General features: G+C 41.1%; 1 protein-coding gene across 4 annotated transcripts; it reads right to left on the reverse strand.

Moving 5' to 3' along the window:
• On the reverse strand, positions 1-26290 carry ATXN3 (ataxin 3). Of its 4 annotated transcripts, none has more exons than XM_066628491.1 (11): positions 26256-26290; positions 21192-21356; positions 19486-19527; positions 17880-17965; positions 17334-17400; positions 12588-12675; positions 11699-11831; positions 10156-10331; positions 8655-8781; positions 6807-6892; positions 1-4809 (listed from the first exon to the last, which is right to left on the reverse strand). In XM_066628491.1, the coding sequence occupies exons 1-11, from the start codon at positions 26277-26279 to the stop codon at positions 4715-4717; spliced, it is 1089 nt and encodes a 362-aa protein (XP_066484588.1). In that variant the 5' UTR covers positions 26280-26290; the 3' UTR covers positions 1-4714. The 4 variants fall into 4 exon arrangements, with proteins under 4 accessions (XP_066484588.1, XP_066484580.1, XP_066484597.1 ...); XM_066628483.1 differs by having other exon boundaries at positions 19486-19530; XM_066628500.1 differs by lacking the exons at positions 1-4809; positions 6807-6892; positions 8655-8781 and having other exon boundaries at positions 10264-10331; positions 11694-11831; positions 19486-19530.
• Between the last annotated feature and the right edge of the window lie 1076 nt (positions 26291-27366).

The raw sequence follows: 27366 nt of genomic DNA on the forward strand, positions 1-27366 counted from the left end.
TAAAATAAATTTTATTTACAAAACAAATTCACAATTTACAAGAGAGTAAGTTCTGGTTATGAAAGGCATGCATACCTACTACCACTGATTCTTTGCTTCTAGGCAGGAAACACATTCTGAGTATTGGATCTAAATGGCAAAGTGGGCCTTCACTGTGTTTATTCTTCCCCTCCTGGTTAAATTGGAAACAATCACTCTCAGTCTCTTAAGTGATTCACAAATAATGGAATGAAGCTTATTACACTTGGCTCATCTTATTCAGGCTATATTCACACACAAGATTTCTCTTTTTTCCCAGGGCTCAGCATTAAACTTATGGGCTTTTTCCACAATTTCCCCCTCATCTCAAACACTACTCTTGTTTTCTTCAAGAAGACCATCCAGGAACCACACACACCTCCAAAATCATTGAGCTGAGAGCAAGTTGGAGTTAAGGAATAATGCTTCCTTAGTCACAGAAAAGGAGTCCCTTGTACAATAGGAGTACTGCTGACATAATTCCGAACTGGAAGATAACAGGTTTATGGCTACATGTACAGTTCCACTGAGCAGTCCAAATGGACAGGGAGAGGATAGGGTGGTGGTAGAAACAATGAAATTCTGGTGTTACCACTGACGTTGGCTAGGATGTGAAAGAGACACCTATAAACAACCTAAATATTAGAGTAGGACTTCCGATTACCTATGAAATTTAAATTTGCCCTATTCCATCTTTTCTGCCAGAACAGATCCTATATTCTCCAAATGCTTCAATTAGACTAGGGCAAAAAATAAATACAGTTTAACCAGAATACCCAGTCACTATCAGATAGTAGTGTTAATTAATAAATTAGCATACAAAGCCATAAATTTAAAAATCATGTAATTTTTAAAAACTAAAGATGAATAATTCCTCAAAGTGTTCTATCATCATAATCCCCTTTATCAAAATTGTCAAACTCATTTCATAAAGAAAGTTAAGTTAGCAGTCATGGTGCCAGCTGAGGGCTGGAAGTGACTTTAAGCAGAAAGTGATATCATTAAGAAGATGAAGGCCAGAAATAATCACTTTGTTCTCACACAGAAACTCATTAGTTGCAAATGACAGAAGAGAAAATGTGCAAATGTGCATATTTTTAAGATGAGAGAGCCCAATTATCAATCTGGGAGAGATATCAGATCTCCTCTTTTATTTAGCAGAGGGAGAGTAACTGGCCCACCTCACCCCAGCAGTGGCTTTTCTAGTGGCTGTCTGCTGGTGTTGCATCTTTTTAGATTGTGAGCCCTTTTGGGACAGGTTGCCATTAGATATTTGATTTTCTCTGTAAACCGCTTTGTGAACTTTTTGTTGAAAAGCGGTATATAAATACTGTTGTTGTTATATCAATTATCAATCAGATAAATGGCTTTCAGGGGCCTGTAGGCCTTATGTTTTACATCCCTGCCCTATATATTTACCTAACTAGGGATTATATTGATTGAGCACTGATGATTAAAAGCCTGATGATTGCAAAAGCCTGCAATCACAAACCTTTCACAAGCATTCTAAAACTAGTTTTTGTAGACTTGTCTCAGAAAGCCTCTTGTATTTTAACATAAAGGTTGCAGAAATACAAGTGCTATGTGAGTTCTGTAGTGAAACAGTTTTCCAGCAGTTTTATCCTTTAAAATAAACCAAAATATCATTTTAAATTGCAGGATATTTTAAAGTAATTTTTGAAAACTATATGCACTCTTCATAACTAATATAGCACATGTATTTTTTTAAAACCTGGGCATCTACACCCAAACAAAAAGAGGAAAAATTCATCCAGATTTCACTTGTGTTTTGTCCAAAGGAATACCATTTATTGAAAAAGTATAAAGAAAACATGGAATTATGATTTTTACAAACTGGTCTGATTTCATGTCATGCTTTATATGAATCCTTTTGCATTATTAGGTTCAAGTAATATTGTGAAAGCAGAAAAACAAAAACATAAACCAATGCAGGTAACTTGATGAAACCAATGCTATTGATTTAAGTAAGAACTCTGTGTTGATATCCAGCAAGATAATTTCTTGCTATGAAAAAATCAAGTTGTGAAAGGCCCATCAATGCTGCCAGAAGCACAGAAAAATGGTAACACTAAGTGCATTATTAAAAGCAATGCTAATCTCAGGGTCAAATCCCATTACTCATACGATGGTATGCAATGGTTTTTGCAGAAGTCAATAAAAAGGAAGCATGCAAGAACGTGAGATGTGTTGCCTGTTTCTATTTTGTTCTAGTAGCCAAGTCATCTAAAATAACATTATTGTAAACAAATTTTTATCAAAATCTGTTTTTTGAACTTTATGATTCTTTAAAGTACCACAAATATCATTCAGCAACTAGGGATGACCCACAAGTATGGTACAACCATATAGTAATTCTGCAAGTTAGCAAAAGAAATTAATGCATAGCTTTGAAAGATTTTCTTGGGATGTCTGGCAAATGCCTATGGCAGAATACAGTTTGAACACTGTAGAAATCCAACACCATAGTCATAAGATGCATAATGTAAACAGAATGCATGCTAAAAGCACCAGTTACAAAAAAAAAAAACCAAAAAATGAACATGTTAAAGTTGTTCTCGTAACACAGAATGCCAAATTTGGTCACCCTGTCACAGTAATCTTCTATATCAATGTATAATTCAACAGAATAAAACTAGCATGCAAAGTTTGCTCCCTAATTTTTCTCAATAATAGAAACAATGATAGAAAAAACTGTAAGGTGCATGAACAAAGGCCATTATGAAAAGCTGCAAAATTCTAACAGGTAGAAGACATTCATTAACATGTGATAAAATACACACCCACACACATTCATTTATGAATATCCATTCTTAACACATAGGTAACAGTGCAGGGTTCATTTCAGACAGCAGGTATACACATTAAGAACGTGGCACTGAAGTCATGGCATTGAATTGTTTTCTCAGCTTCCTTACTTGTAATTGCAGCCTAGAATACTGGGAAGGATGTCAGTGGGAGAACATATGGTTTGCATGCAGAATGTCCCAGGTTCAACTCCCAGCATGTCCAGTTAACCCATTTCTGCCTAGTCCACAGGTGTATACATTCGATCCTTGTTGCATATCTGCAACATTGGGAAGAAATGGCTTAAAAGGAATTCAGATAGCAGGGCTTGGAAAGGCCCCTAACTGACACCTTGGAGAACTGCTGCCAGTCAAAGTAAATTGTGGCTATATATACCAGTGGTCTGACTGTATAAGGCAGCTACATGTGTTCATCCAGTCAGCTTGAATACTTGTAGAAAACACAGTAATAGACAGAAAGGAGAAGAATCAGAAAATAATTCCTATACCACAAAATATGGATTAAGGTTACTATACATTATAAATACCTCACCACTTCTTCAATTTAGTCAACCAACATCCAAGTGACCACTGATAGCTTGCGCTGGAAACAGTGGTGTCACTAGGATTTGTGTCACCCAGTGTGGAAGGCCAGCGCATCACCCCCTATCATGGACCTCCTCCCATGCAGTGGGCAACGCAATGCCCTGGGCAATGGGCATGGTGATGTACCGTTACCCCAGCCCCACTGGTTTTTTGGCTATTAACTTTTGATAGAATAGAGATATATCAACAAGATTTGTTTCATTGCATTCTTCATGAAATGACACAATTGAAATATAACATGATAGTATTATTCAAAATACCAGGATTTAAAAAATTTTGGCTAGTAATTGTGTCACTCCCTCCACCCCATACATGTCACCTGGTGTGGCGCACACCCCCTTAGAGACACCACTGGCTGCTTTGAGGCCAGGATTGCCCAAAATTTAGTGGAATAGGTATAACAGAAAATATCTCTTCTGAAAAGAAGGGAGGGGAACTGGTGTTACCTTTATAGTTTAAAAGTAGTCTTTCAATAAAAGCCAAGATGAGCTTGTTTGGTTTGCATATCTCCTCCAGTCCTTAAAACTGACAAAATGTGATTAACAGATCAGCTCCAGAACTTCAACAGATCTTTTTGTGATTTTCAGATATAACGGTAAAAGAATTTGAAATAATCTGATCCACTACAGACTTCTGTGTTGGAAAGGGATGAAGTGCTTTTCAACATTATATTTATTAGGTTACTGTGCAATTGAATGCTTGGAGAATTATTCTCAGATTATATTGAATCAAACTATATTGATTCAGTCTTTAAAATATTTGGGATACAGTAGAAGTGCTTGGAATTCCTTTAAGCATACCTAAGTTGCAGATGTCTAGCACTATCCCAATACATGAGTCTCAGGATGATTTGTGAGGGGTTGCTATGTATCTAGGTATGGACAGTTGGTGTTACTCTGAAGCAAAAATACTCAAAAAATCAGTCATGTCTGATTGGGGTAGCTGCCCCATAAAACTATTTGCAGATATTGCAAAGAATTAATGCATGGGGTCAAAAAAGTGCTGGGTGAGATATTTAGGATATACAGATAACTTTTTGCTCATGTGAGGGCCTCAATCAACTTGATTCAAACTATCGGTATCAGCAAAACGAAAACCTTTCAAGTGATCCATTTTATTTTTGCTACACACATATCACCCTTTAATTCTGATCCTCAGCCCCATATATTTTAGGGCTATAACCTGCTTCAGTACATTAGTGAAATGAACCCTACCTTTATGCCACCCGCACAGGATTAATACAGGATTTCATGTTTAGACAGAATAAAAAAAAATATGGGTTTTTGTCATTTCTTTTCTTCTGCATTCAAGCTGTTTCTAACAGTTTCCAAAGACATATTCATGGCTGCTTGGAGCATATCTTCTTCACTCATATCACCTCCTGGCAGGAAACAAGGAGATAAATAAAACCCAGCACATTATATTTTAAGTACCGCCTTCCAACATAAAAATTATGCCCAAGGTGACTTAGAACAGTACACTAAAGAAAAAAAAACTCAGTTGAAGTAGCAATTTAAAAAAAAAACAACCCACACATAGTTCTTCAGGGGGATTAAAAAAGACAAACATCACCCATAGATCAGTGTTTCTCAACCAGTGATAATTGAGATGGTGTCCGATGGTACCCACAGGACCCCCAGACTCCCGCCTCCTAGCAGTGAGACCTGCACTGCAACACCACAAGCAGTAGGAGGAGGTGCAGCTTGGCAGGCAGAGCTCCAGCATGCAGTTTTCATGTGCTCAAAAAAGCCCTCCCATCCACCCTGAGCCTCTTAGCTTCCCGGCAGAAATCTTAGCAAAGACAAGGCCAGGCTCAACTCTCAGGAGGGAGTTTTAGAAGCTTGGTGCAACTGCAGAAAAGCCTCTTTCCCGGGTCCCACGCAAACCACTATCCTAGATTGGTGGGCTACAGAGGAGGACCTTCCCTGCTGATCTTAACAGACAAGACAACTTCTATATCATGTCTCCCTTTATTTTTTGTGAATTCTTTTTACCTTTAACCAATAAAATTAATGCTTGTATAATACCAAAAGCAACTGAAAGTTCTGTTTTTTAGCATGTATCCAATTGCTTATCCAACTGCAAGAGGGGACTTCAGCATTGCTACTAAATGTAACTTCAGTAGGACAAAAGAGATTTCTCTGGCTCAACAAACGTAATTCATAGAATTCCAAGAAAGGAAAATTTTTACAATGGTGCTCTAGTCTAGACCGTGGTTCTTTCACGAGACTACTGAGGCATGCAGGCAGATTTGAGGGACTGTATGGAAACAGGAATAAAAGAGGTAGGAATTAGCAAGCAGCCAAGACAGTTAGGAGATAGCTGCAAGAAGAGAAAGAAAGATCAATAATAACTGGACACAGTTGTCATAGAGAGAACAAAGTTGGGGTGGCAGTGGAAGTGGGCTATTACTGATTTCCATGACCACAGACACTTCCCCTTTCTCTATGTGTGTCAGTGGAGTTGTATAAAACAGAGAAAGGTGAAATGTTTAATGTATAATGTATATATTGAAATGTTTGACCTACATGAACTGTGAAATGTCTTATGTATGTGTCAGGGATTAAGCCCTTGTCCGACCCTTGCCTTACCTGGCTGCAGACCAGGGGCAGAACTGCCTGGCCATAGAGCCACCACCACTTCTCCAGCTGACCAGGAAAGACGTAAGGCAGCTGGGTGGGAGAGACCATCCCCCCAGGGCTCACCTGACCAGAGCAATGAGCAGGGCCGGGTCACCATTAACCATCAAAGAGGAGGGAAGCAGGCCAGGGTCAGGGCCCCTTTAAGCCTAGAGAGGGAGGAAGGGGAGGAGCCGAGGGTGTAGCTGGGGAGGATAAAAGCAGGGAGGCCTGTGATGATAGGCAGTGCTACAGAGGGAGAGGCTGGAGCTGGAGCCCCTGCCTGAAGACCAAGGGCCTCAGGTCCTGCCTCCAGGGAGGAGGAGAAGGGTGTTGTGAACCCCCTCCCCCTGGCTTGGTCTGAGGCTTCCCCTGCAAGGAACCCCAGGGAGGTGGACACCTACCCAGGGGTCCCATGAGACCATCCAGCCGACCCTCGGCACCCCATCAGATGACGCCCTAAGACCCCCCCCCTTTTCGGGGTACCCCTCACATATATAATCAGAAAATCTCTTGACTGGCTAGAATCAAATAGCGGGTAGCCTGCAAGATGACCCATAACATTCTCTCAACTACAGAATCATACCAAATCTTCCCAAATAGGAAATATTTTTAAGCCCATTAAAGGTGATCTATCATTAAAATCAGAGAACTTTTTATCCATTACCAGAAAGGGGGGAAAAAAATCAATCATGTGGATTAAAGAGGACAGAAGAGCAAGATAATACATCAAATATATCATGAGGGATAAAAGTAGCACCTGGATCAGTCCCTAGTGCATTTGAACTTGTGGTCGGTACATCATGGAGTTCTGGATTCTGAAGCTGTTGATGCATCTGCTGTTGTCTTTAAAAAAAATCAATTATTAATTTAAACAGAATCAAAATATGAAGAATTTAATGATAAGGCTGTAAAATAAGGACAAATATTTTACACACACACACAAGTTACCACCTCCCCTTTAGAAAAAGGTAATATCCCCACCACTCCTTGCCTTTCTTTCTGGTCTTAGCTGGTTTACTTTTTCTTCTTGGAAAAGATGGAATTGTTTTCGTTTTAAGATAAGTAGTGGACACCTGATCATAGAGTGATAGGCTTAGCAAATTTCTTATTCAGTGATCAGCAATAGAGACCTTTTGTAAAATTAAGTATCTATAAATTTCTAACACACACAAATTGGAAAAATATCTATGATAATAATGTGGAAAATATTCAAGAAGTACCATTAATCTGTGAACTCTGAAGATAAGCCAGCAAGACAATATACTACTTATTTATGTACATGCACTTAAACAACAGACTTGGTCCCTGTCTTTGGAAAACAGTTGTACTAGTTAATGTAACAAATGCCAGGTAGGTACCAGAAAGCAATACTGGTGAACATTTGCTTGATCCTTGGGGCACAGCACCTTTTCAGTGGCAGTTTCCCTAACTTCCACCCCAATTTAGCCCTTCTGTTTTGTTTGGCCTTCCTTAAGTTGTATCACTGTTTCGTCTGTTATGTTTATTGACTGGTTGTTTAGATTTGACTTTTTAAAAGACTTTAAGCCACCTATATGGCCCCGTAATGGATGTACAACAGAAAGGAAGACTCTCTGTCTTTAACAGTTTAAAATACTTGCTTCTGAAGATATATTAGAAGTTATTAACTTGGACCTGACAAGAAAGTAATTTTTTTGTCAGAACAACTATTTCAAGAATCTTTCTGTTCTAGAATTTATATACTTAAATGCCACTGATAAGTCAGAGGCTGATGTGCCAGTTACAGCCCTTCTAGACAATGAGTGTAGCCACAGTGATCCATGCTGTGCTGACATCTAGACCTGAACATTATAAGATGGCCTACATGTGATTGCCCTTAAAAGACTTCTGAAATTTTAGCTGGTGCAGCCATATTCTGAAAAACTTACAAAACTTTACAAAGACACCTCAGTTTGTGCCTAACTCACTTGCACTAAGAGAGCTACACTGGTTACTAGTACACTTTAAGCCCAATTCAAAGTGCTGGTGGCCATGTTAACATTAGAAAACATTATGATCCAAGACTTACTGGAAAAAGTGAATATACACAAAGAACACATTTATAGTATAGTGGGAATTTATAATGAGAAAACTTTTATCCATATCCCAGTCTTCCCCCAAGGAGCTTAAGGCGACATACACAGTCCTGTCAGTTCCCCCTCTTATCCTTACAATCACCCTGAGGGAGATTAGGCTGAGAGCATGAGGCTGGCCTAAGGTCAACAAGTGGGCTTCATAGCTGAATGGGAATTTGATCTCGGGTCTCCCCAGTCTTTGATTAAATGCTATACCATGCTGGCTTTTTTCACACAAAGTGATGAGGCTTACTTAGCCACAAATACAGATCAAACATTTTTCCAGATTTCTCAACTTCTATGTGCTACTCTGCTACTTGGTAAAAATAGTTTTATATGTTCTATGGCAATGCTAAGAATGAACACTCTAAGAGAATGAAAACAAGGCTAAAAAAACTTCTTTTTAGAATTAGATTCTCACTGTTATTAAAAACTAATCATAGACTGGAAGAGGTCATGCCATACAGTGACTGTGGTATGCACAAACTCCACTCCAGAAAAGTCTATATTACTTTCCAAAATAGGCCTGTCTTCTCCTTCGAAGCTCTTCTGAGGTAAGCGATTCAGACTGGTTTGTTGTTGCAGACAAACGTGGAGTGTTCTGCATACAGGAATCTGAGAAGCCACTTCGTTGGCCTCCTAAAAGTAGAAGACAAACACCATTGCAGGGACAAATTGAGTTAAAAAGAGGATAGCTAAACTTGATTCAAGTTTAAAATAAGTTCTAGATCAAGTGTTATTCATTCTAGACTGCATGACAGAAGGAGAGTGCTGATAAAAACTATGTTTATCAAGACCATATTAAGAAGGCAATTCACCTTCTTGAGATCACTGAATATTTACGTTCACCCCACACAAAACTATAGATGACAGACATGAATGAATAAGACTAAGGGCATAGTCCTATCCTGTGCTGGAACAGACGAGCCAGGAGACTTAGCCAGAGGCAAGGGGAAACTTTTCCCTTTACCCCTGGGTAAGGGCCGCTGGCCCCAATGGGTCTTCTCGGACTTGCGCCACCTCTGGAGGTAGCACAAGTTTGAAGAGAGCAGAGCAGCTTCAATCCACTCCATTCTCCCTGGGAACGGGGGTTGGGATCCAGCATAACTGCTGGATTCCAGCCTCGCTTCCCACTTCCCACCCGCCCGCTCCCAGGGCTGCCCACCACCTGCCCTCGCCCCACCCAGGAACACCTCCCTCCCTCTCCCCTACCTTTCGTCCTTACATCTGCTCATCCGAGTTGATGCAAGGCAGTGGGAAGTAGCTGGCGCAGAGGTTTCTGTCAGCCTCCGCAGGCATGTTTGTGACCCTCCCAGGCCAGCCCAAGGGACTTGGGCCAGCCAAAGTACAAGTTAGGATTGTGCCCCAAGGGTGCAAACCTGGCTTGCCCTGGGGTCGGCACAAGTCCCTTATGCTGGCCCAGAAAGGGGTGCAAACCTGACTTGCCCTTGGGTCTGCACAAGTCCCTGGTGCTGGCCCAGGAGGGTCACAAATGTGCCATAAGACACGTTTGTGCCTCCTCATGAGTCGGCTGAGCGGGCGCACAGAGGCATGTTGGCTTGCGGAGGCTGAATTCAGCCTCTGTGTCAATGGAGTGAGCCTTGTGTTGGCCAAGTTTGGTTGATGCAAGGATTTGTGGAGCGGGGAGGAGGTAGGAGGGAGGGTGGGTGGAGGGCAGCCCCGGGTATGGGTGGGGAGCGGGATTCGGGTTGGAATCCGGCTGTTATGCCAGATCCCAGCCCCCATAGTGCAGGGATGCAGTGCAGAGTGGCTTCAAGTCACTCCGCTTTTCTCGGACTTGTGCCAACTCAGGAAATAGCACAAGTCTGGGAAGACCCACAGGGGCTGCAGTGGGTTACCCAGGGATGAGGGGAACAGTTTCCCCTTACCTTTGGCTGAGCCACTTTGCATTTCTATCTTGTGCTGGATACAGGACAAGCCTCCTGGCTTGCCCGATTCAGGACAAGATAGGATTGTGCTGCAAGACATATATATTTTTTAAAAGTATTTTACCTTGCATACTAAGTTGAATGGCCCTACGGAGATCAGCTTCTTCATCTTCCATATCAATTTCTTGTCTGCTGAGAGCAAGTGCTTTCTGGAAATTTTCTTCATCCTCATCTAACATGCCTGTGCCATCAAAGGCATGGTTAACATCTAGTGCTTGTTCCAGGTCTGTTTTTTGTACCCTGGTAGAGATTACAAAAGATAGAAGTTGATATTTTCAGTTGAATGCAAATTTTAAAAAAATTTTTTTGCCACACTTTAAAAGCAACAGGAACATCATTCAGTGTTAAAGTTAAGATTTTCATAAATTACAAAGGTAACAGAGAAAATGCATCAAAAAAATAACCAAAATAGCAATCACAGTTCAAGGATCTCAAAGCATAAAGTTCAGAATCTGTGGTAACTAATACTGCCACTTACAAGAAGACAACATGGATAGAGGTGTTTGAAAACGACTTTTTTTACTCAGAAGTTCATTGTGTTAGTAAGACTTACGATTACTCACAAGAAACAAACACCTCTAGCTATGGATTCAAAATTTCTAGCTCTACCCTAATCACAACCGAAAGAAGATGATAGGAAATAAATTTTCTTCATCTCAAGAATTTAGGGAGAACAAGGAACTCCCCTCTCCACATTAGGCAATGCTGCCCTACAGTCACTGAACTGTCCTGCATCTTCGTTTGTTGAATTAGGAAATTCAACATGAATGCTCTTCAAAGTCACAATGAGCTGAGTTTCCATTGTCTTATGTTGTGAGCAAAGCATTATGTTTCCGTTTAGAGAGCCTGCCACACAAGGAGGCAGAGATCCAATCACTGTGCTAATTTAGATGCAGAACTGAGTTGGAAGAAATTCCCTAGATATTAAAAGGTGCCTTTTAGCAAATATACAATATGCAGGAAGAAAATGGCCATCACAAAACAAGTCAGCGGGCTCATGGATAGGCTCTTTAGCACATTGCTTTTCAGCACAATGTTTCTGGAATCCTTGTAGGAGCCACTTCGGTAATTTTATGAAAAAGCAAGTATAAATCTTGTAGATGAACAGCCAGTTGTATTCACATGGGAATCTATAAATTGAGTCAAATGCATTCTTTAAGATCTTTGTATAAAATGTTCTTCCCATCTCTTGAACACGCCATACAGATATTAATACATGATTTATTATTTTAAGTTGGATATACCTTCTATTGTGGTTACTCAACCTTGCTGGTGGCTCTTAACTATCTCATGATAATGAATACTTTACTTCCCTTCTGTGCTCCGTGTGGATTAGGATTCAGGAGACAGCCACAAACTTGGAAGTAGTGGCAGAGATTGTTGGGACATTGGGTTATCAAGAAGCTGAGTAGTATCTCTCTTGCTTACACAAAAGAGCTGTGCAGATAAAATGAAAACAAGTGAAAGGCAGAGCGAGACAGAGAGGTGTTTCAAATTCTCACCGCCTTCTATTGTTATCTTCTACATTCTGGCTGACATTCAGAATTTAAAAGTACTCTCAATGAACACTCAACGTTTACGAAAAGACAAGTTTTTATTTACCTTACCTCTGATCTCTTGATTGTAGTGTCTCTTCCCCAATCAATTTTGGCCTCTGCATCTGCTGTACCCGAATCATTTGTAGTAACTGATCGGCCTCACAATCTGGTAGGTCACCCTTTACAACAAATATAGAATAGCCTGAAGAAAATAAAAGCATATAACCAAAGTAAGAGAGACCATAACCTATCAATAAACATGACAGTGAAATTAGGGGATGAGATGGAAAGTATTGGGGAAAACAAAACCTGTACAAATATGTTATACCATTAACCCGTTTTATGCGATTTTGGTTTCCCCTCATTCTAAGTAATATACTTGTAGTGAAATCCTATGGATAGAGGTGTTAAACTTTTTTCCCTTCTTTTTTGCAGATTTTGTTTTTGACAAAAATGATACATGCTGAAAGTGGTGTTATGGGTTTTTATTCCAAAAGCACATTTTTTATAAATTATAATCACTTTAAAGTGTACTAGGTAGGTGATATAGCGTCAGCAGATGCAGCCACAGGCATTACCCATGCCCCCCCAGTCCAGCTCAAACCATCCTATAGTGAACAATATGTAGTGATGTTAGAAAACTTATTTTTTGGTGCAAATTTCAGGGTTTTTGTTTTTTTTCCTTACAAAAAAGAGAAATGTAAAAAGCAATTTTATGTGTATTTTATTTTATCACTGAAAAATCACTACCAATGCATGTGTGTTTTCAAAAGTCAATCCAGCGTGTTGAATCAGGCTTACACTCAGGTAGGGATGTACAAGATTGAAGTCTTAGCTATTTCATTGCTTTATTCACTAAAATGAGAAAGGCAGGCTTCTTGCGAGAACTTAATGGTTGGTCTTATGTGTTACTCTTGCTTGCAAGTGACAAGGTTCAATGTTTGAAAATTAGCATTACCTTCCTGTTGTAACTGGGCCAGGAAAAGTGCAAGGTAAGTATCAGATATTAGTTCTGGACCCGTCAAGAGAGAATTCAAGTTGAACCACTGTAATTTTAAAAACAGATTTCAAAAAAAGGTAGTTAAAACATGCAATTCAGACTACAGTCCATTTTTGTACATGGCAAAACACCTAGTTGGTGCCTAAGGTAATTGCTACAGAATTGCTATAAGTTCATTTCACACAAAAACACAATACTGCAATCCTAACTTGCGCTGGAACAGGCAGGCTTGTGGACCTGCACTGTATTCAGTGCAAGTTTCAGGTTGTCTGAGGTTTGGGCCAAGGCAAGGGGAAACTTTTCCCCTAACTCCGGGGAGAGCTGCAGCAGCCCCAATGGGGCTACTCGGATCTGCGCCACCTAAATTGGTGGTACAAATTCGAGCAGACTGGGACTGTACTGCGCCACCTGGGAACAGGGCTGGGATCCAGCATAAGTGCTGGATCCTGGCCCTGCCTCCCACTCCTGCCTGCCCACCCCTGGGAACACCCACTTCCTGCTCTCCCCTGCCCTGAAACGCCTTCCTCCCTCCTCCTCCCTGCTCTGTCCACACCACCTCAGACCCCTGTGCCAGCTGAGCTCAGCCAATGCAAACTCACCCGTCCCTGGGGCCCATGTCAGTGTGGGGAGACTGGCGCATGTCTGTGCTCCGGCCTATCTTCCTGAAGAATGGCATGAAAATGCTTTACAGCACTTCCGCAACACTCTTCGGCTAGCTCAAGAGACTTGTGCCGGCCGAAGGGAAACTTAGGATTGTGCCCCAAGTATTTTTACTGCCTCCTAATTCTGAAGTATGTGAAACAGCTGACCTGCCACTTGTCCCAAGAAGAAAAATTGAACAGATGTGATCCCTTGCTTGCAAATAGCTATTCAGGTGATCAAATTCCTGATCAATCACTTCCACTGAATATTGATAAGTTGTAATGTTAGCTGTTAGTCCTGTTAGCTGTAATGTAAGCTGTTAGTGCTAGGCTGGGATCAAAGGAAGTGTTATGCACACATGGGAGAGAATTGTGCATATTGTTGTTTCTGGTGCAACAGTTCTTACTCCCAGAAAAAAGAAAGTTGCTTTAAAAACTGGGCAAGTGTTACAATAGAAACACCAAGAAAACCTGCCTTCCCTGTAGTACTAGTACACAATGAATGCTTCTTAGGGTGCAATCCTAACCCCTTAAGACAGTGCTTTCTAGCACTGACATAAGGGCAATGCAGCTCTGAGGTAAGGGGACAAACATTCCCTTACTTTGAGGAGGCCTCCGTGAGTGACACCCAATTGCAGGATGCAGCACATATTCCATTGGCATGGCTATGCCAGTGCTGGAAAGCACCGACATAAGGGGTTAGGATTGCACCCTTAGGGTCACATCCCAAGTATGTCGACTAGAAAACCCACAGGCAAGTCAGTATTTTAGTTTCACTGAGCTGTCAGTTTTATCAAGATTTAGGGGGCAGTCACTGTTTGTTGCTCAAGAATGAGCTATGGTGTTCCACACCTCCTGTTCCCCTCACATCCCAAGATTCAAAACTTCCAATCTCAGGTTGTAACAAACCATTCTTTGTTTCCCCCTGCCCCCCCAAAAAAGACATGAACATCACTCAGACGAATGGTAAGTTATGATTTCTCATCTTGCCATTTGAGTGGAGATGGGAGTGAGAGATGTCTGAACAGCCCTATGTTCTAGTAATAGTCCCCTCTGACTGTGTATCTGATTTACATTTCTGACTTAGAGTACAAGAAGATTATAATAAAGCAACTAAAATTGCACTAGGCATTATATACAATTTTTTATTTATAATGCAAAACACATACAGAAGAAAACATGATATGGGTCACGCTATCAAATCAATAATGGTTGCGTCTTGGAAAGTTGTACGATATGCATACTTCCAAGACACAACCAAATCCAGATACAGCAGTTAATGCAATGTTAAACTTCATTGCCAGAACTAATCTTCTATGTCATAGTTACCCCTCAAGTACAAAACCCTGGCTATCACCCAAGTTGAGAGGACAGCAGAACACATTTTTGTTGTCTGCACAAATGTTGGCCTGTGTTCTAAAGGCTGGCAGGCCTCAGTCTTTGCAATACTGTTTCAGTACATTATGCATGGCCTCCCAACTAATTAAATTCACTATAGGTTCTCTAGTTTTGAATGTGTCATCCAAAAGGCTCACACTACATTACTGATTTAGCTAGCTCTAACTACCCTTTAGGATTAATAAATGATTTCCCCATTCAGTCCTTTGGTACTGGTAAAAAAGAATGCGTGGGGAAAGAGGGGGAAATCAGTCTGGAGCAAAACTGCACTGAAGAGAAATGGAGAATGTAAGAGTGCACCCTTGCACAAAAGTTATGGCAGTTAAAAAATGGTCCACAGGCTTTCAATAAATAGTATGGGGTGGAACAAGCTGATCTGGAATGATGGGGGCAAAGTACACAGGCCAACACACATTTTGCTTCCTTAAACATTACACCAATTCCTGGGTATTCTTAGGGTGCTGATTCCAAAAATGGCATCCATTTTGCCCTATCACGTCTAGTTTTGGAGATACAGTATAGCCTCTTTAGTGAACGGTTCAAGCAGCTTCCTCATGAGGAAGCCTACACCATGGCTCTGAATCTCCAAAACTAGACATGATAGTGCAAAACAGATGCCATTTTTTGAATCAGCATGCCAAATTCATATCAAACCACCATAAAGTTTGGGAAAAACTTTTCTGACCCTCTATTTTGTAGGCCTGTGGTATTAAAGCCTTCTTATACTCAATGCAGTTTTGCTCCAGATATGATGCCCTTTTCCACATATTATTTTTAAGAACAAAGACATGTAATGGGCTAGCATGTGTTATTCATTACATGTGGTTTGACTCTTAAAAGAATAACGTGTGTAAAATGCATGTAGATAATAGAATGGTGAGAGATGGTGAGAAAGTGTATGGAAGAGTTACTGAGACCTTTCCAGACTATTCTTATTTTAGCATCATAAATGTGTAGTTTTTGGCCATTTATTGGCAGCAGTTTTCATTCCCCTAGGGGCTGGGGTCCAGGACAACACAGTCCTGGAACGTGCTGGAATCCCTAGCATGTATTCACTGCTGAAACAGAGACGCCTGCGTTGGCTTGGTCATGTCGTGAGAATGGATGATGGCCGGATCCCAAAGGATCTCCTCTATGGAGAACTCGTGCAAGGAAAGCGCCCTACAGGTAGACCACAGCTGCGATACAAGGACATCTGCAAGAGGGATCTGAAGGCCTTAGGAGTGGACCTCAACAAGTGGGAAACCCTGGCCTCTGAGCGGCCCGCTTGGAGGCAGGCTGTGCAGCATGGCCTTTCCCAGTTTGAAGAGACACTTTGCCAACAGTCTGAGGCTAAGAGGCAAAGAAGGAAGGCCCATAGCCAGGGAGACAGACCAGGGACAGACTGCACTTGCTCCCGGTGTGGAAGGGATTGTCACTCCCGGATTGGCCTTTTCAGCCACACTAGACGCTGTGCCAGAACCACCTTTCAGAGCGCGATACCATAGTCTTTCGAGACTGAAGGTTGCCAATACAGGGGCTGGGGATAAGAATAGGCCCTCGGTTTGGCTGTACTTGTCGTAAGAGGCGACTAAACAGCCACTGGGTAGATGGGACTCGTCAGTCTGGGAAGGCAGCTCATCTGAGAGAAGGAAAACTCTGATCCCAAACCTCCACTGCCTTGTGGCTACATCCAGTTATGGAAAAGGCTTCAGGAGTCAACCTCGAAGCAAAATCCGGAGCCGGAGTCCCTGAGGCAGTTCATGGCTGAACACAGTCACGTTCTGGCAACTCCTGCGACACCGCTGGAACCAACCGCATTGGCCTCTGCCTTTCCATTGGACCATTTCAGCGACGTGGAGAGAGGGGATTTGCTGCATGGGTAACAGTCTGTCCTCCTTATCTACTCTACCCAGGCTTCACACACTGGAGAGGACACTCTGTTCCAGAACCACTATTCAGAGTGCAATACCATAGTCTTCCGAGACTGAAGGATGCCAACAAAAAAAACTGGCAGCAGTCCAAACACCTCCTCTCAAGACATCTTCTACTGTAGAAATATTTCATCTTCTGAGAACCTAAGCTTTAATAATTTGCACATGAGAATATGCAATTCTTCCCCAAGATGAAGCATACACTGCTACTGCAGCTACCTTGTAGAATCAAGTTAAATATAGTCTGTGACTTAAGGGATGATGAGCAACAGCTGTCCCCAATGCCAGTTTTATTTTAGTGCATTTTAAAATGGGCAAATGCCAGCAAGCCTGCCCCATTCTGCTGCAGCAAAGTCTCACCATTTTTAACCTGATCCAGCAGGGCTCTTCTTATGTCATTAACTCTTTACTTTAACTATTTCAAAACTAATTTCATTGAGTTTTCTGCTTGCTGTGTGCACTGTCCCAACTGAGCACAAATTTATCCTCAAATTAAAATTTTTAAAAGCCTACAGTATCTTCTTGCCCCTCCTGTTGTATGGGCCATTGCACTGGAATGGAACTTTTGTATACAACTCTCCCTCAGCTCACTAACATCAAGTGACATTATTGTTTTGAGATAAAGATAAGCATCTACCAAAATTATCCAATTATAATTCTAGGTTCTGAAATGATCTAATATCTGGTCTCAAAGGCAATACTCATGCTCAAGTTTGAAATAAATTCCTGAAAACAAAAAAAGGCACTGTCACCTGTTTTCCTAACTTTCGAACTGTAAACCAGTGTTCCTTATAGTTACAAATAAAAGATCTTTCATTTCTGAAAGAAAAAAAACACACACAATATTAAATACCTGTTCATATACACACACTTTTGCTACTGTTACCATTTTTATATTTAAAAATATTTTAATAAATACAAGTATAATTAACACAGATATTTCATCATTTAATCTGTTTTGATGATTCAGAGTATTCCAATAGCATTCTTTTAGTATATCTATATATGTGCTTTATATATACAGACACACACAGTGATGTCATAAAGCCGATATGATGCCACGTACCATTCAAGTCAGCATTCTGTGATGCCACAGATACTGAGATGTCATGAAGGCTCAGAGGACAAATGGACATGTAAGGCCTCAATAATATGAAAAAGAAAACGCTGAGGGGATAAAACCAGAACTTGAGATAGTAATTTTCAAAAGGAACTCTCTGAGGAAAATGATAGGGTTTCTTTTTCTTGCATTATTTGTTTTGTATAATGGAAGCAGGGAGCTAAAAAGAAAGTCTTACATAGGGTCGATCCCGAGCCTCTGATACTCTGGGCTGTTGAAGAGGATTAGTTCTAAACCCCAAACTTTCAAGGCATTGCTTATAACCTGTCAAAAAACAGCACTTTTCATGAGACAAACCAGTCAGTTATAAATTTAAGCAATGCAACCATTTTAGCCACTATAAAAACAAATATTGTTTTCACAAAGCTGGGACTGGAAAAAAATTATATTAAAAGAAAAGCACTGGGGTGAGAAAATTCGAAAGTCAACCTTCATGAATCTACATTCAGCAAACCACATATATAAACACATTTAAGGGTGAACAACAAATACACAATTTGACCAACAGATTTTCAAAGGGCACATATAACTCCTGAACTGCCTGTAAAAGCAGCAGTACAATGATCATTTGATTTTATCCTAGGTAAATAACTGAATGCATATCTATAAGATACCAAAAGGTTATTTGCCTAATGAATTTACTTGACTAGAAAAGCTTTTAGCGCAAGATGGTGATTGGCCACCTTGGTTGTAAGCTTCCACATACACACACAAAAAACCCATATTCTAAGTTGGTCAGCACAGAGACATAGGGTATAGAATAACTATTGAGGCCTATCAAATACAGTAAGCTAAGCTTTAAAGTAATTTATGTAAAGTTTTGATGTCACATATTTGATATTACATTTTTTGCCTGATATCAAATTTCTTAGTACATTTAAAGCTGTTTAGGAGAAAGGCTGTTGGGAAAGATTAAGAAGCAATTCACTTTCACCTCAGACACTGAAGGAAGACAGCAAACTACAGTAAAATGGAACTATAATGACAAAATGCTCATGCTGTCACAGGTTTCTTTTCTTCCTCTCATTCTTTTTTTAAAGCACTCTGAAGCCACTTGGAACAGAATAAAACTAGGGACAGGGCTTCAGCACTTTGCTCCTGTTGCAGTTATGAGATATTTATCATAACAATACATTTAATTGTGAAATAAAGGAAGAATTCAATTTTCCAGAGTTTCTGCCACTTTGAAACAGACACAAAAACTCAAATTTCTAAACATGGTACACAGAAGACTTCAAGTTTCAGTGAAACCTTTATACAATGATATTTAAATCTCACCAAAATCAATGGTATTTGACCTTCTAAATCAGTGATTGCCATCATTTTCCATCTCACGGCACACTGACAAGGCACTAAAATGGTCAAGGCACACCACCAGGTTTTTGACAACTGACAAGGCACACCATGTTGCCAGTGGAGGGCTCACATTTCCCATTGGCCCTATTAATAAATGACTTTCCCCCAAATTCCTGTGGCACACCTGTGGACCGCTCACGGCACACCAGTGTGCCACGGCACAGTGGTGGAAAATGGCTGTTCTAAATTGTATTTACAGGATTGCAAACACACGTTTGCAATCCAAAGATCTCTGCATTCCATAGATTTATTCTTTATACATTTGGAAATATAAAATCTGTTTTACAAAATGATCACTTTTTCCCAATTTCTCCTGAACAGCTCTAAAATGTGAAAATGGATTGTATTCGCTAACTAAAATTCACTACATTACAAAAGTTTATGCTTCACAATTAATTTTCCAAAGTAATTGAGACTATAATGCTTACTTGAATGGAGAAGAAGCCACTGTCATCCATGTTTCCAGAAGGCTGCTGTTCAATGTAAAATTAAAAAGATAACAAAACAGGATGATTAAGGCGGATAGCCATCTTCTGAAGATGTTATAAGTTGTGGGCAGCCCACATTGGTAGGGGTTTGGACTCAATTATTTTGTAAGTTCCTTCGAACTCTATGATTCTATTCCATACAGCAGCGCCTCCCAAACTTACCCACCCGACGACACGCCACTGAGCTTCAAACCTGGAATTACACCCTTCTCATTCATGGTTTCACCACTGACAGATTTGACTCAATGCAGCCACCATGGATGAGAAGGGACCTTTAAATAAAAAAACCATGCCCATTTAAACTGCAAAAAAACCCCTTTCTCACCACTGTAGTGTGGCAGAGCAGCAATCAGGAAGTCTCCAGGGTTTAAAACAGCTCTGAGTTCGCGCTGAGGCAAGGACCTACTGCCATTACTCTGGAGCTGAACGAATGCAAAGTGGAAGTTCCAAGGCAACAGGAGGAGGTCCTTGCCTCCGCACAAACTCAGACAGAACTGTTTTAAGCCCTGAGGCTTCCTGATTGCCGCTCTGCAATACTATATTGGTAAGAAAGGGTGTTTTTTGCTGTGTAAAGGGACATGTTTTAAAATGTCTTTATTGATTTTGTTTAAGACAGTTTTCAGTATCCATGGGGGTTCTGAGAACGAAACCCTTGCAGATGACGAAACACCATCTTTAAGTGCCAATGACACACAACATACTGACATGTTACTTCCAGGTAACACAGGGAAAAAATGCTCAAAACGGCCTGTAAAATGGCCCAGGGAGGACAGTGAACTCATCTGCAGGCAGCTCAGGCTGCCACTTTGGATCTTCACATGGCACATTCTACTAGAACTGCCGAGTGGCTCTGCCAGTGCAGGTCCCATGACACTGCCGGAAACACATCACAACACCCAGTTTGGGAACCTCTGCCATACAGAAATAAGGAGGCAGAGCCAGTGCAGAGCACACTTTTAATGAAATTATTTAATCCTTAAAATTAGAAATGCTTAGCAAAGGAGACTTTCTGATATTCATCTCTCCTCACTGACTTTGGAAAGACCTTAGAATTTGAACTCCAACATCAGCGAGAAGTTTTTGTTACATTAGTAAGTACACTTACATTTCATAGGCTTTCAACCAATATTGTATTCATACAAACTAGCCAAGTGATTCCATAGTTTTTTTAATGAAAGCAGAGAGACAAGGCTTTCTGGTTACATAGAAAGAAGGGAGCAATCTCTGCTACAATCTCCAGGATTTTTCTTTAAAGCAACAGCATAACATGCCCCATTGATTTAAATGGAATTTAATTTCATATAGTGATTGAAAGAGAAAGGTTTTTACAATAGAGACTTGCACAGAAGTAAGCCCCATAGAGTTCAGACTTAGTTCTAGATAAGTGCATACAGGACTGCAAGCCCTAGTCACACTGTGAGCAGAGTGTTCCACAATACTAAGGAAAATACAATGACCACTATTCACACTAAGCTCCATAAATATTTTACGCTAGAGAACATCCCACACCACCCACTCTTCCTGTGCCCTCTCTATAAGCTGGAGGTGTGAAATCAGGAACAAATTGGCCAAGTGAATACAGACTATAGCACCTGATACTATTATAACATGGGGTTTACAGAAAAGAATAGCTTTAAAGGTATCACCTGTAAAAATGTTCTATACTCTTCACTAGAAACTCCTCCTTCTGCCATCCTCATTCTCTCTTCTTCATCCAGCTGCTGTGCAATAGAGGACAACTCTACAGGACTAAAATACTCTCCTTGCAGTAAATTATTCAAACAATGCTGGGCGCATAGGGAGCCTTCTTGCTAATGGACATTTAAAACACAAAAAAGCATGATATTATGTCATGATTTCACTCTTTAAATGCAATGTTTTAAAAACCAAAGAAACATTTTATTCTTTTCTGGTGTTGAGAAGTGGTCTGACAGCAATTGGCACAAAGCCATATTCCAACCATTTCCTTCCCGGTACTACTTATCTCCTGAAGAGGTGCAAGATAGCAATATTAGATAAATGTAATTTTGTGCTAACACTGTCTTAAGCAAGTAGTTTGCATTGAGTTTTACTTCTCAAGTCAATTTATCACTTATCCAGATGTTTATAGTTTGGACCAGAAGATCTTTTCCTCTCATATAGGTCAGCAAGAATTTTTCAATGATTCTGTCTCCTACTCGGCTGAACAGGAAATACCCTGTCAAAGAGGTTTACTACCTAAAGATGCCGATATACAAAACAAGTTATTTTTCAACAAGTTATATTTTTCAAGTTATTTTTCAACAAGTTATAACATCTGAATTTTGACCATTCTTTGCATGAACCTTTCGCTATAGCTCCCTGGTTCCCAACCTGTGGTCCAGGGACTACAGGTGGTCTGCACAAGGCTCTGAGAAGTGGTCTGTGAGGTCTCAGGAAAAACACCGCTTTTGATCACTTCTAGCATCTCTCTGAGCAAACAGTCCCCCATGGACCACCAGAGAGGGCAGAGAATGGACAACCTGCAGCTACAGCTAGCAGCAAAAGCATGAAACCACAAACCTTCTCCATAAATAATAAATATCTAATAAATCTTTTCTAATTACAGGTGGCCTGCATTACCCACTGGTTCGGTACCCACGGATTTCTTCATCTGCAGGTCCCCAAACTTGTGATGCAGGTCAACCTGGAGCCTCCAGAGGTGAGGGGAGCTGTGCTCCTCTTTCCTTTGGAGGCTCTTCTGAAGCCTGCAGAGGCCGTGCACATCCGCCCGTGACCTCTGGGGGCTTCATAAGAGCCTCTGGACCAACCAGAGCTCAGTTTCAGTTGGGTTTGGGGAAGTGGCCCGAAAACCACAGGTTTCAGACACCTGTGGTTTTCCTTATCTGAGGGTTTCTGGGAATAGAACCCCTGTGGATAATGAAGGCCACCTGTTTTAAAAATTTTAATATATTTGGGGGGGGGAAGGAGGTTGCATGTGGTCCGTGACAATTCCAGTTTTAGCCTCAGTGGTCCGCAGTCTCCTAAAGGTTGGGAACCACTGCTATAGCTACTCTTGCTTAAGATCAGTTGAATTGCCCAAACAACTAAACCAATTCTGTACTTTTCACAAAATGCAAAATTAAGTCCTTGTTCAACAACTAGTTTTTAATGGAATTATATTCTGAACTGACTGGAAAGTCAACAACATTGGCTTTCTCCACACAAGGAAAAACACAGGAAACACTGCCTGAACTATACTAGAGATAATATGGTTGGATTGATATCTGCAGTCTATTTCTTTTATAAGTTCAGTACAAAATACTTGACCATTTTATAATCATTCAAGAAGAGCATTCATGACGAAACATTCTAAAACCACACTGGGTGCCCACGAAACTGGAGGAAAGGTGGGTTAGAAGTATTATAAATAAATATGATGTACGGTGTATGGGGTGGTTTTACTTCCAACTATGACAATGTTTTAAGAAAATTTTCATTTTCATGTTCCTGCCTTCTTCTCATGCATTCTACTATAAGTGTTAGATGAGGGGGGAATGAGATGTGGACAATGTCTTGGCAGAAAGTATGCATGTAGGAAGAGGCATTTTTGAGGCACAATTATATTTGTGACATTATACAATCATAAGTGGCTTGGTTAAATGGTTTCTATACTCATATGCTGTGCTTTCTTACTTCAGAAGAGATAATGTGGCTCTGCATTTATACATTTTATTCTTGTTAACATAAACTTTTTGAAATAGTTGTTTAGTATTTAAATGTAACCCTGACAACCTCTGAAAACTGATAAAATGCTAATTTAAAAAGTATTAACTTTTATTTATTTTATTAAATTTATATTCTTCATGCAAGAACTTCAAAAGCAGCAATTTCCTAGGCACTCTCATATTCAGATTTACATAGCTTCAGAGATATATCTATTAAATTAAAATGACAAAATATAATACCTACAATTACATAAATCAACCATCTGGGTGTTTATGTTCTGATAGTTTGAAAGAAGTCATTGTATATGTTGCTGTGCATTGAGGATACATGTAACACACACAAACGTTTACATAAGAAAGTGCCTTAGATTCAAAGATACCTGTACAGAAGCAGAAAGTACTTCTACACGTGGAGGGAAGAATCAGTACCCCCTCCAACTATAGCCCCCTGCACTGCATTTGGCACAGTGCCAGAAGACCTACTGGAGCTGTTGGGGGTAATGTAGGGAGTAACCTGAGGGATTGGTCACCTAAAGTGCTTTTCGCTTCTGCCTGGCAATTTCTAGTTCTTCCATGACAGTGTTAGCTACAAGGTTATTACACCTAGGAAGCGAGTCCTTTCATAAGGATGTTCATAAAGGTACAGAGCTGGAAAGGATATTGGGAGTAATCTAGACAAATCTGTACTTGAACGCTACTATGTCAGTGTAATGCCTTGCAAAGTGTCTAACTGAAAAACGCTTGTTTAAAATTCTATGAAGCTCACTGGCTGGCCTTGGGAAAGTCACAACATTTCAGTCAAATGCACTTCACAGGATTGTTGGAAGGGTATATAGCATCTCATTCATGCTATCCTGAGTTGCATAGAGGAAGAACAGGATACAATAATAATGATTAACAAGCCATTTCTAACCACCTAATTCAAGTGAATCATTTCATGGATAACAATATTATGCCTATTGTGAAACACAGGAGTAACCAGTATATAATAATATCCTAATTATGTCTAGAAATGTGGAGCTTGCATCTCAGAGAGAAATACACATCTGCTTTACCATACCCAGCAACCACCATTTTAAAAAAAGATGAAAACATTACCCAACAACTTTGTCATAATCATGTTATGACCGTGACATGAAAGTATGAAACAAAATATCATCAATACCAGATTAACAAGGCAAGCAAGTTTTGTTTTGTTTTTCCAGAGGACATATTGGGGAAAATTTAGCAGCAACAACGAAGATCTCTTTTGTGGACTGCAATGGACTGTAGGATATCTGAAATAAGGGACACTCCTTAAAGATGAAACATGCAGCAACCCAAAGCCACATCCACTAGACCCATGGCTTTCACGTTAAATGACCACTTCCTTGTTAAGTGCTCATAGCCACTATTTGCAGGGATTATGATCCCTTCAGCATGCAGGGATCGAGTTGGAGAAATAGCTGCCTGTATTAAATGATTCTGGCTACCACAGTGCTTCCCAAACTGTGGGTGGGTCAGGACCCACTGGTGGGTCACATCCCAATTTTTGATGGGTCATGGAGCAGACTCTCCAATGAAAACACGGGGTGATGGAAAGATCAAATAATTGCCTCTAGCCCTTGGGCTATTTAAAAATCAGATAGCTGCTAACTGCACTGCAAAGAGCTCAGCTCCTCCAGTTTGCAAGTTAGCTGCTAATTGCCCTGCTGAGCTCCTGCAGTCTGCAAGAAACTGAATTCTTCCAGTCTGCAAGCCTAGACATGGAGAAGAGGCTCTGTTGAACATCTCAATATCCAGGGCACATGTGTGTAGAAATAGACATCCCTGACATACCCTGGTCTGTGTGGAGCTTTAAAGGTCTAAGAGCCCCAGGGTGACCAGAAGTCCTCTTTCTTTTATTGTAGCCTTATGTCCTGGAAAAAAACTTAAATATCCCCCTTTTCCCTGTGAGTGGGCAGCGCATCAGGGAAAAGTGGTGGGTGGGGAGGCAGCAAAGGTAGAGCCTCATCTGCCTCCTTACCTTGCATCTCCCATGGTGGCAGTGCATTTCGAAGGACTGGCAGGGAGGCTCTGCCTCCCCACCCACTGCATGGCCCAGCAGTGCATAACCTTCCTGTAATTAGGAGTGCAATCCTAACCAACTTTCCAGCACTGAGGTAAGGGCAATGCAACTCCCGAGGTAAGGGAACAAACATAGCCTTATCCCCTACTGCACATGATGCAGCACATGCCCCCACTTATCCCCTACTGCACAGGATGCAGCACATGCCCCACTGGCACAGCTATGCCAGTGCTGGAAAGTTGGTTAGGATTGCACTCTATATGTTATAAAGTATAAGTAATGTAGTTTTCAATTTAATAATAAGTAATAAAGTGTTTTAATTAACCACATCAACTCAATATAGAGTTAATATTAACCCCATTTTTATTATTAACCTCATAAACCCATTTTTGGGTGCCTGGTCCCCTCTTAACCCCACTTTGGAGTGCCTTCTGCCTTTTCCCCCAACCCCATTTTGGGGTGACTTGTCCCCCACTAACTCCTCTTAACTGCATTTTGGAGTGCCTGGTCCCCTCTTAGCCCCTATTAACTCCACTTTGGGGTGCCTTGTCCCCCCAACCCCATTTTGGGGTGACATGCCCCACTAACCCCTCTCAACCGCATTTTGGAGTGCCTGGTCCCCTCTTAACCCTACTTTGGGGGTGCCTGGTACCTTGTCCCCTCTTAACCCCACTTTGGGGTGTCTGGCCCCCCAACCCCTATTAACCCTTCTCTGGGGTGCCTGGGGCCTCACCCCCTCTCACCCCCACCCTGGGGTTCCTTGTCCCCTTGGCCATCCTGGGGCAGGGTGGGGGTAGGTGGGGAGTGAGGGACAGGCACAGCTACAGGCTCCCCAGCACTCCCCCTCCCAGTGCTCCCCAGCCTGAGCTCCCCAGCCTGGCAGGCTCTGCTGGAGCTCGCCCTTCCTCAACCCAACCCCCCCCCCCCCAGCTGGAGCGCCACCGGCCCTTCCCCGCCTCTGGGCAGCAGCCACTCACCCTCTCGTGAAAGATGGCCTCCATGTTTATTTGTCTCGCCACCGCAGCGGCGACCTCCGCACCACATGACCGTGACGCAGCCAATCAAACGCGCGCCCCTCGCAACCAATCACGGCCTGTGACGAGTCTCCACCCCGCCTCCTTCTCTGGGCGAACTCTACTCACGCCCTAGAGATCAGATAAAATAACAAGCAGTCAACACTTCCGGTTCTGCTGAGAATCCGCCATATGTAGGGCAAACCGGAAGCGTGGCAATGCTGTTGAAAGAAAACCGGAAGCGGCATATCATTGCAGTGCTTTAACATAGTGGTGCAACTCTATGGCCTAGCAAGTGTTCTGAAAACTTCTCCCAGAAGATCTTCAGGGGGCAGAACAGGTGGACACAATATTTTGCTTCTTGTGAGGATTGTGTGATTATGGGGCAGCCAGAAGAGAGACACTACAACTGGGTAGTTAAAAAAAATCCTTGCTTATATCAATAATTCATTCTTATTAAAATAAAAAAAATTTATAAAATTTTTGAAATAAATTGGAAAGTTGGATAGGATAGGGCAGTGTTTCTCAAACTGTGGGTCGCGAGCCAATTTCAGGTGGGTCCCCATTCATTTCAATATTTTATTTTTAATACATTAGACTTGATGCTACCATGGTATGTGACTGCATTTGGGAGAATGTTACAGAGCTATACTTTTAACAAGCTACTATATATATTCTTTTAACAATGACATTAAAGGGACTTACTCCTGGGTAAGTGTGGGTAAGATTGCCGCCTAGGATTGTTCAAAATTTTCCTGCTTGCTGTCACTTCTGGTCATGACATAACTTCCAGTGGGTCCCAACAGATTCTCATTCTAAAAAGTGGGTCCCAGTACTAAATGTATGAGAACCACTGGGATAGGGTCTTCCAGCAAGGGCTAAAAACTTTCCTTTTCACCTGGTTTTCCCTTCTTGTTTTGTTTCTTCTGTATTTTAGAAGGTTTTTAAAATGTGCTAGTCTGTTGTATTTTGTGTTTTGTTTTTTTTTAAAAGTCTTGTTTACTCATTTTAAGCCACAACAAACATTATCAGGGGGAAGCTAGGCTATGCAGTTTTTAAATAAATAAATAAATTT

Source organism: Tiliqua scincoides, chromosome 1 (assembly GCF_035046505.1).
Source record: "Tiliqua scincoides isolate rTilSci1 chromosome 1, rTilSci1.hap2, whole genome shotgun sequence".
Classification (NCBI taxonomy): Eukaryota; Metazoa; Chordata; class Lepidosauria; order Squamata; family Scincidae; genus Tiliqua; species Tiliqua scincoides.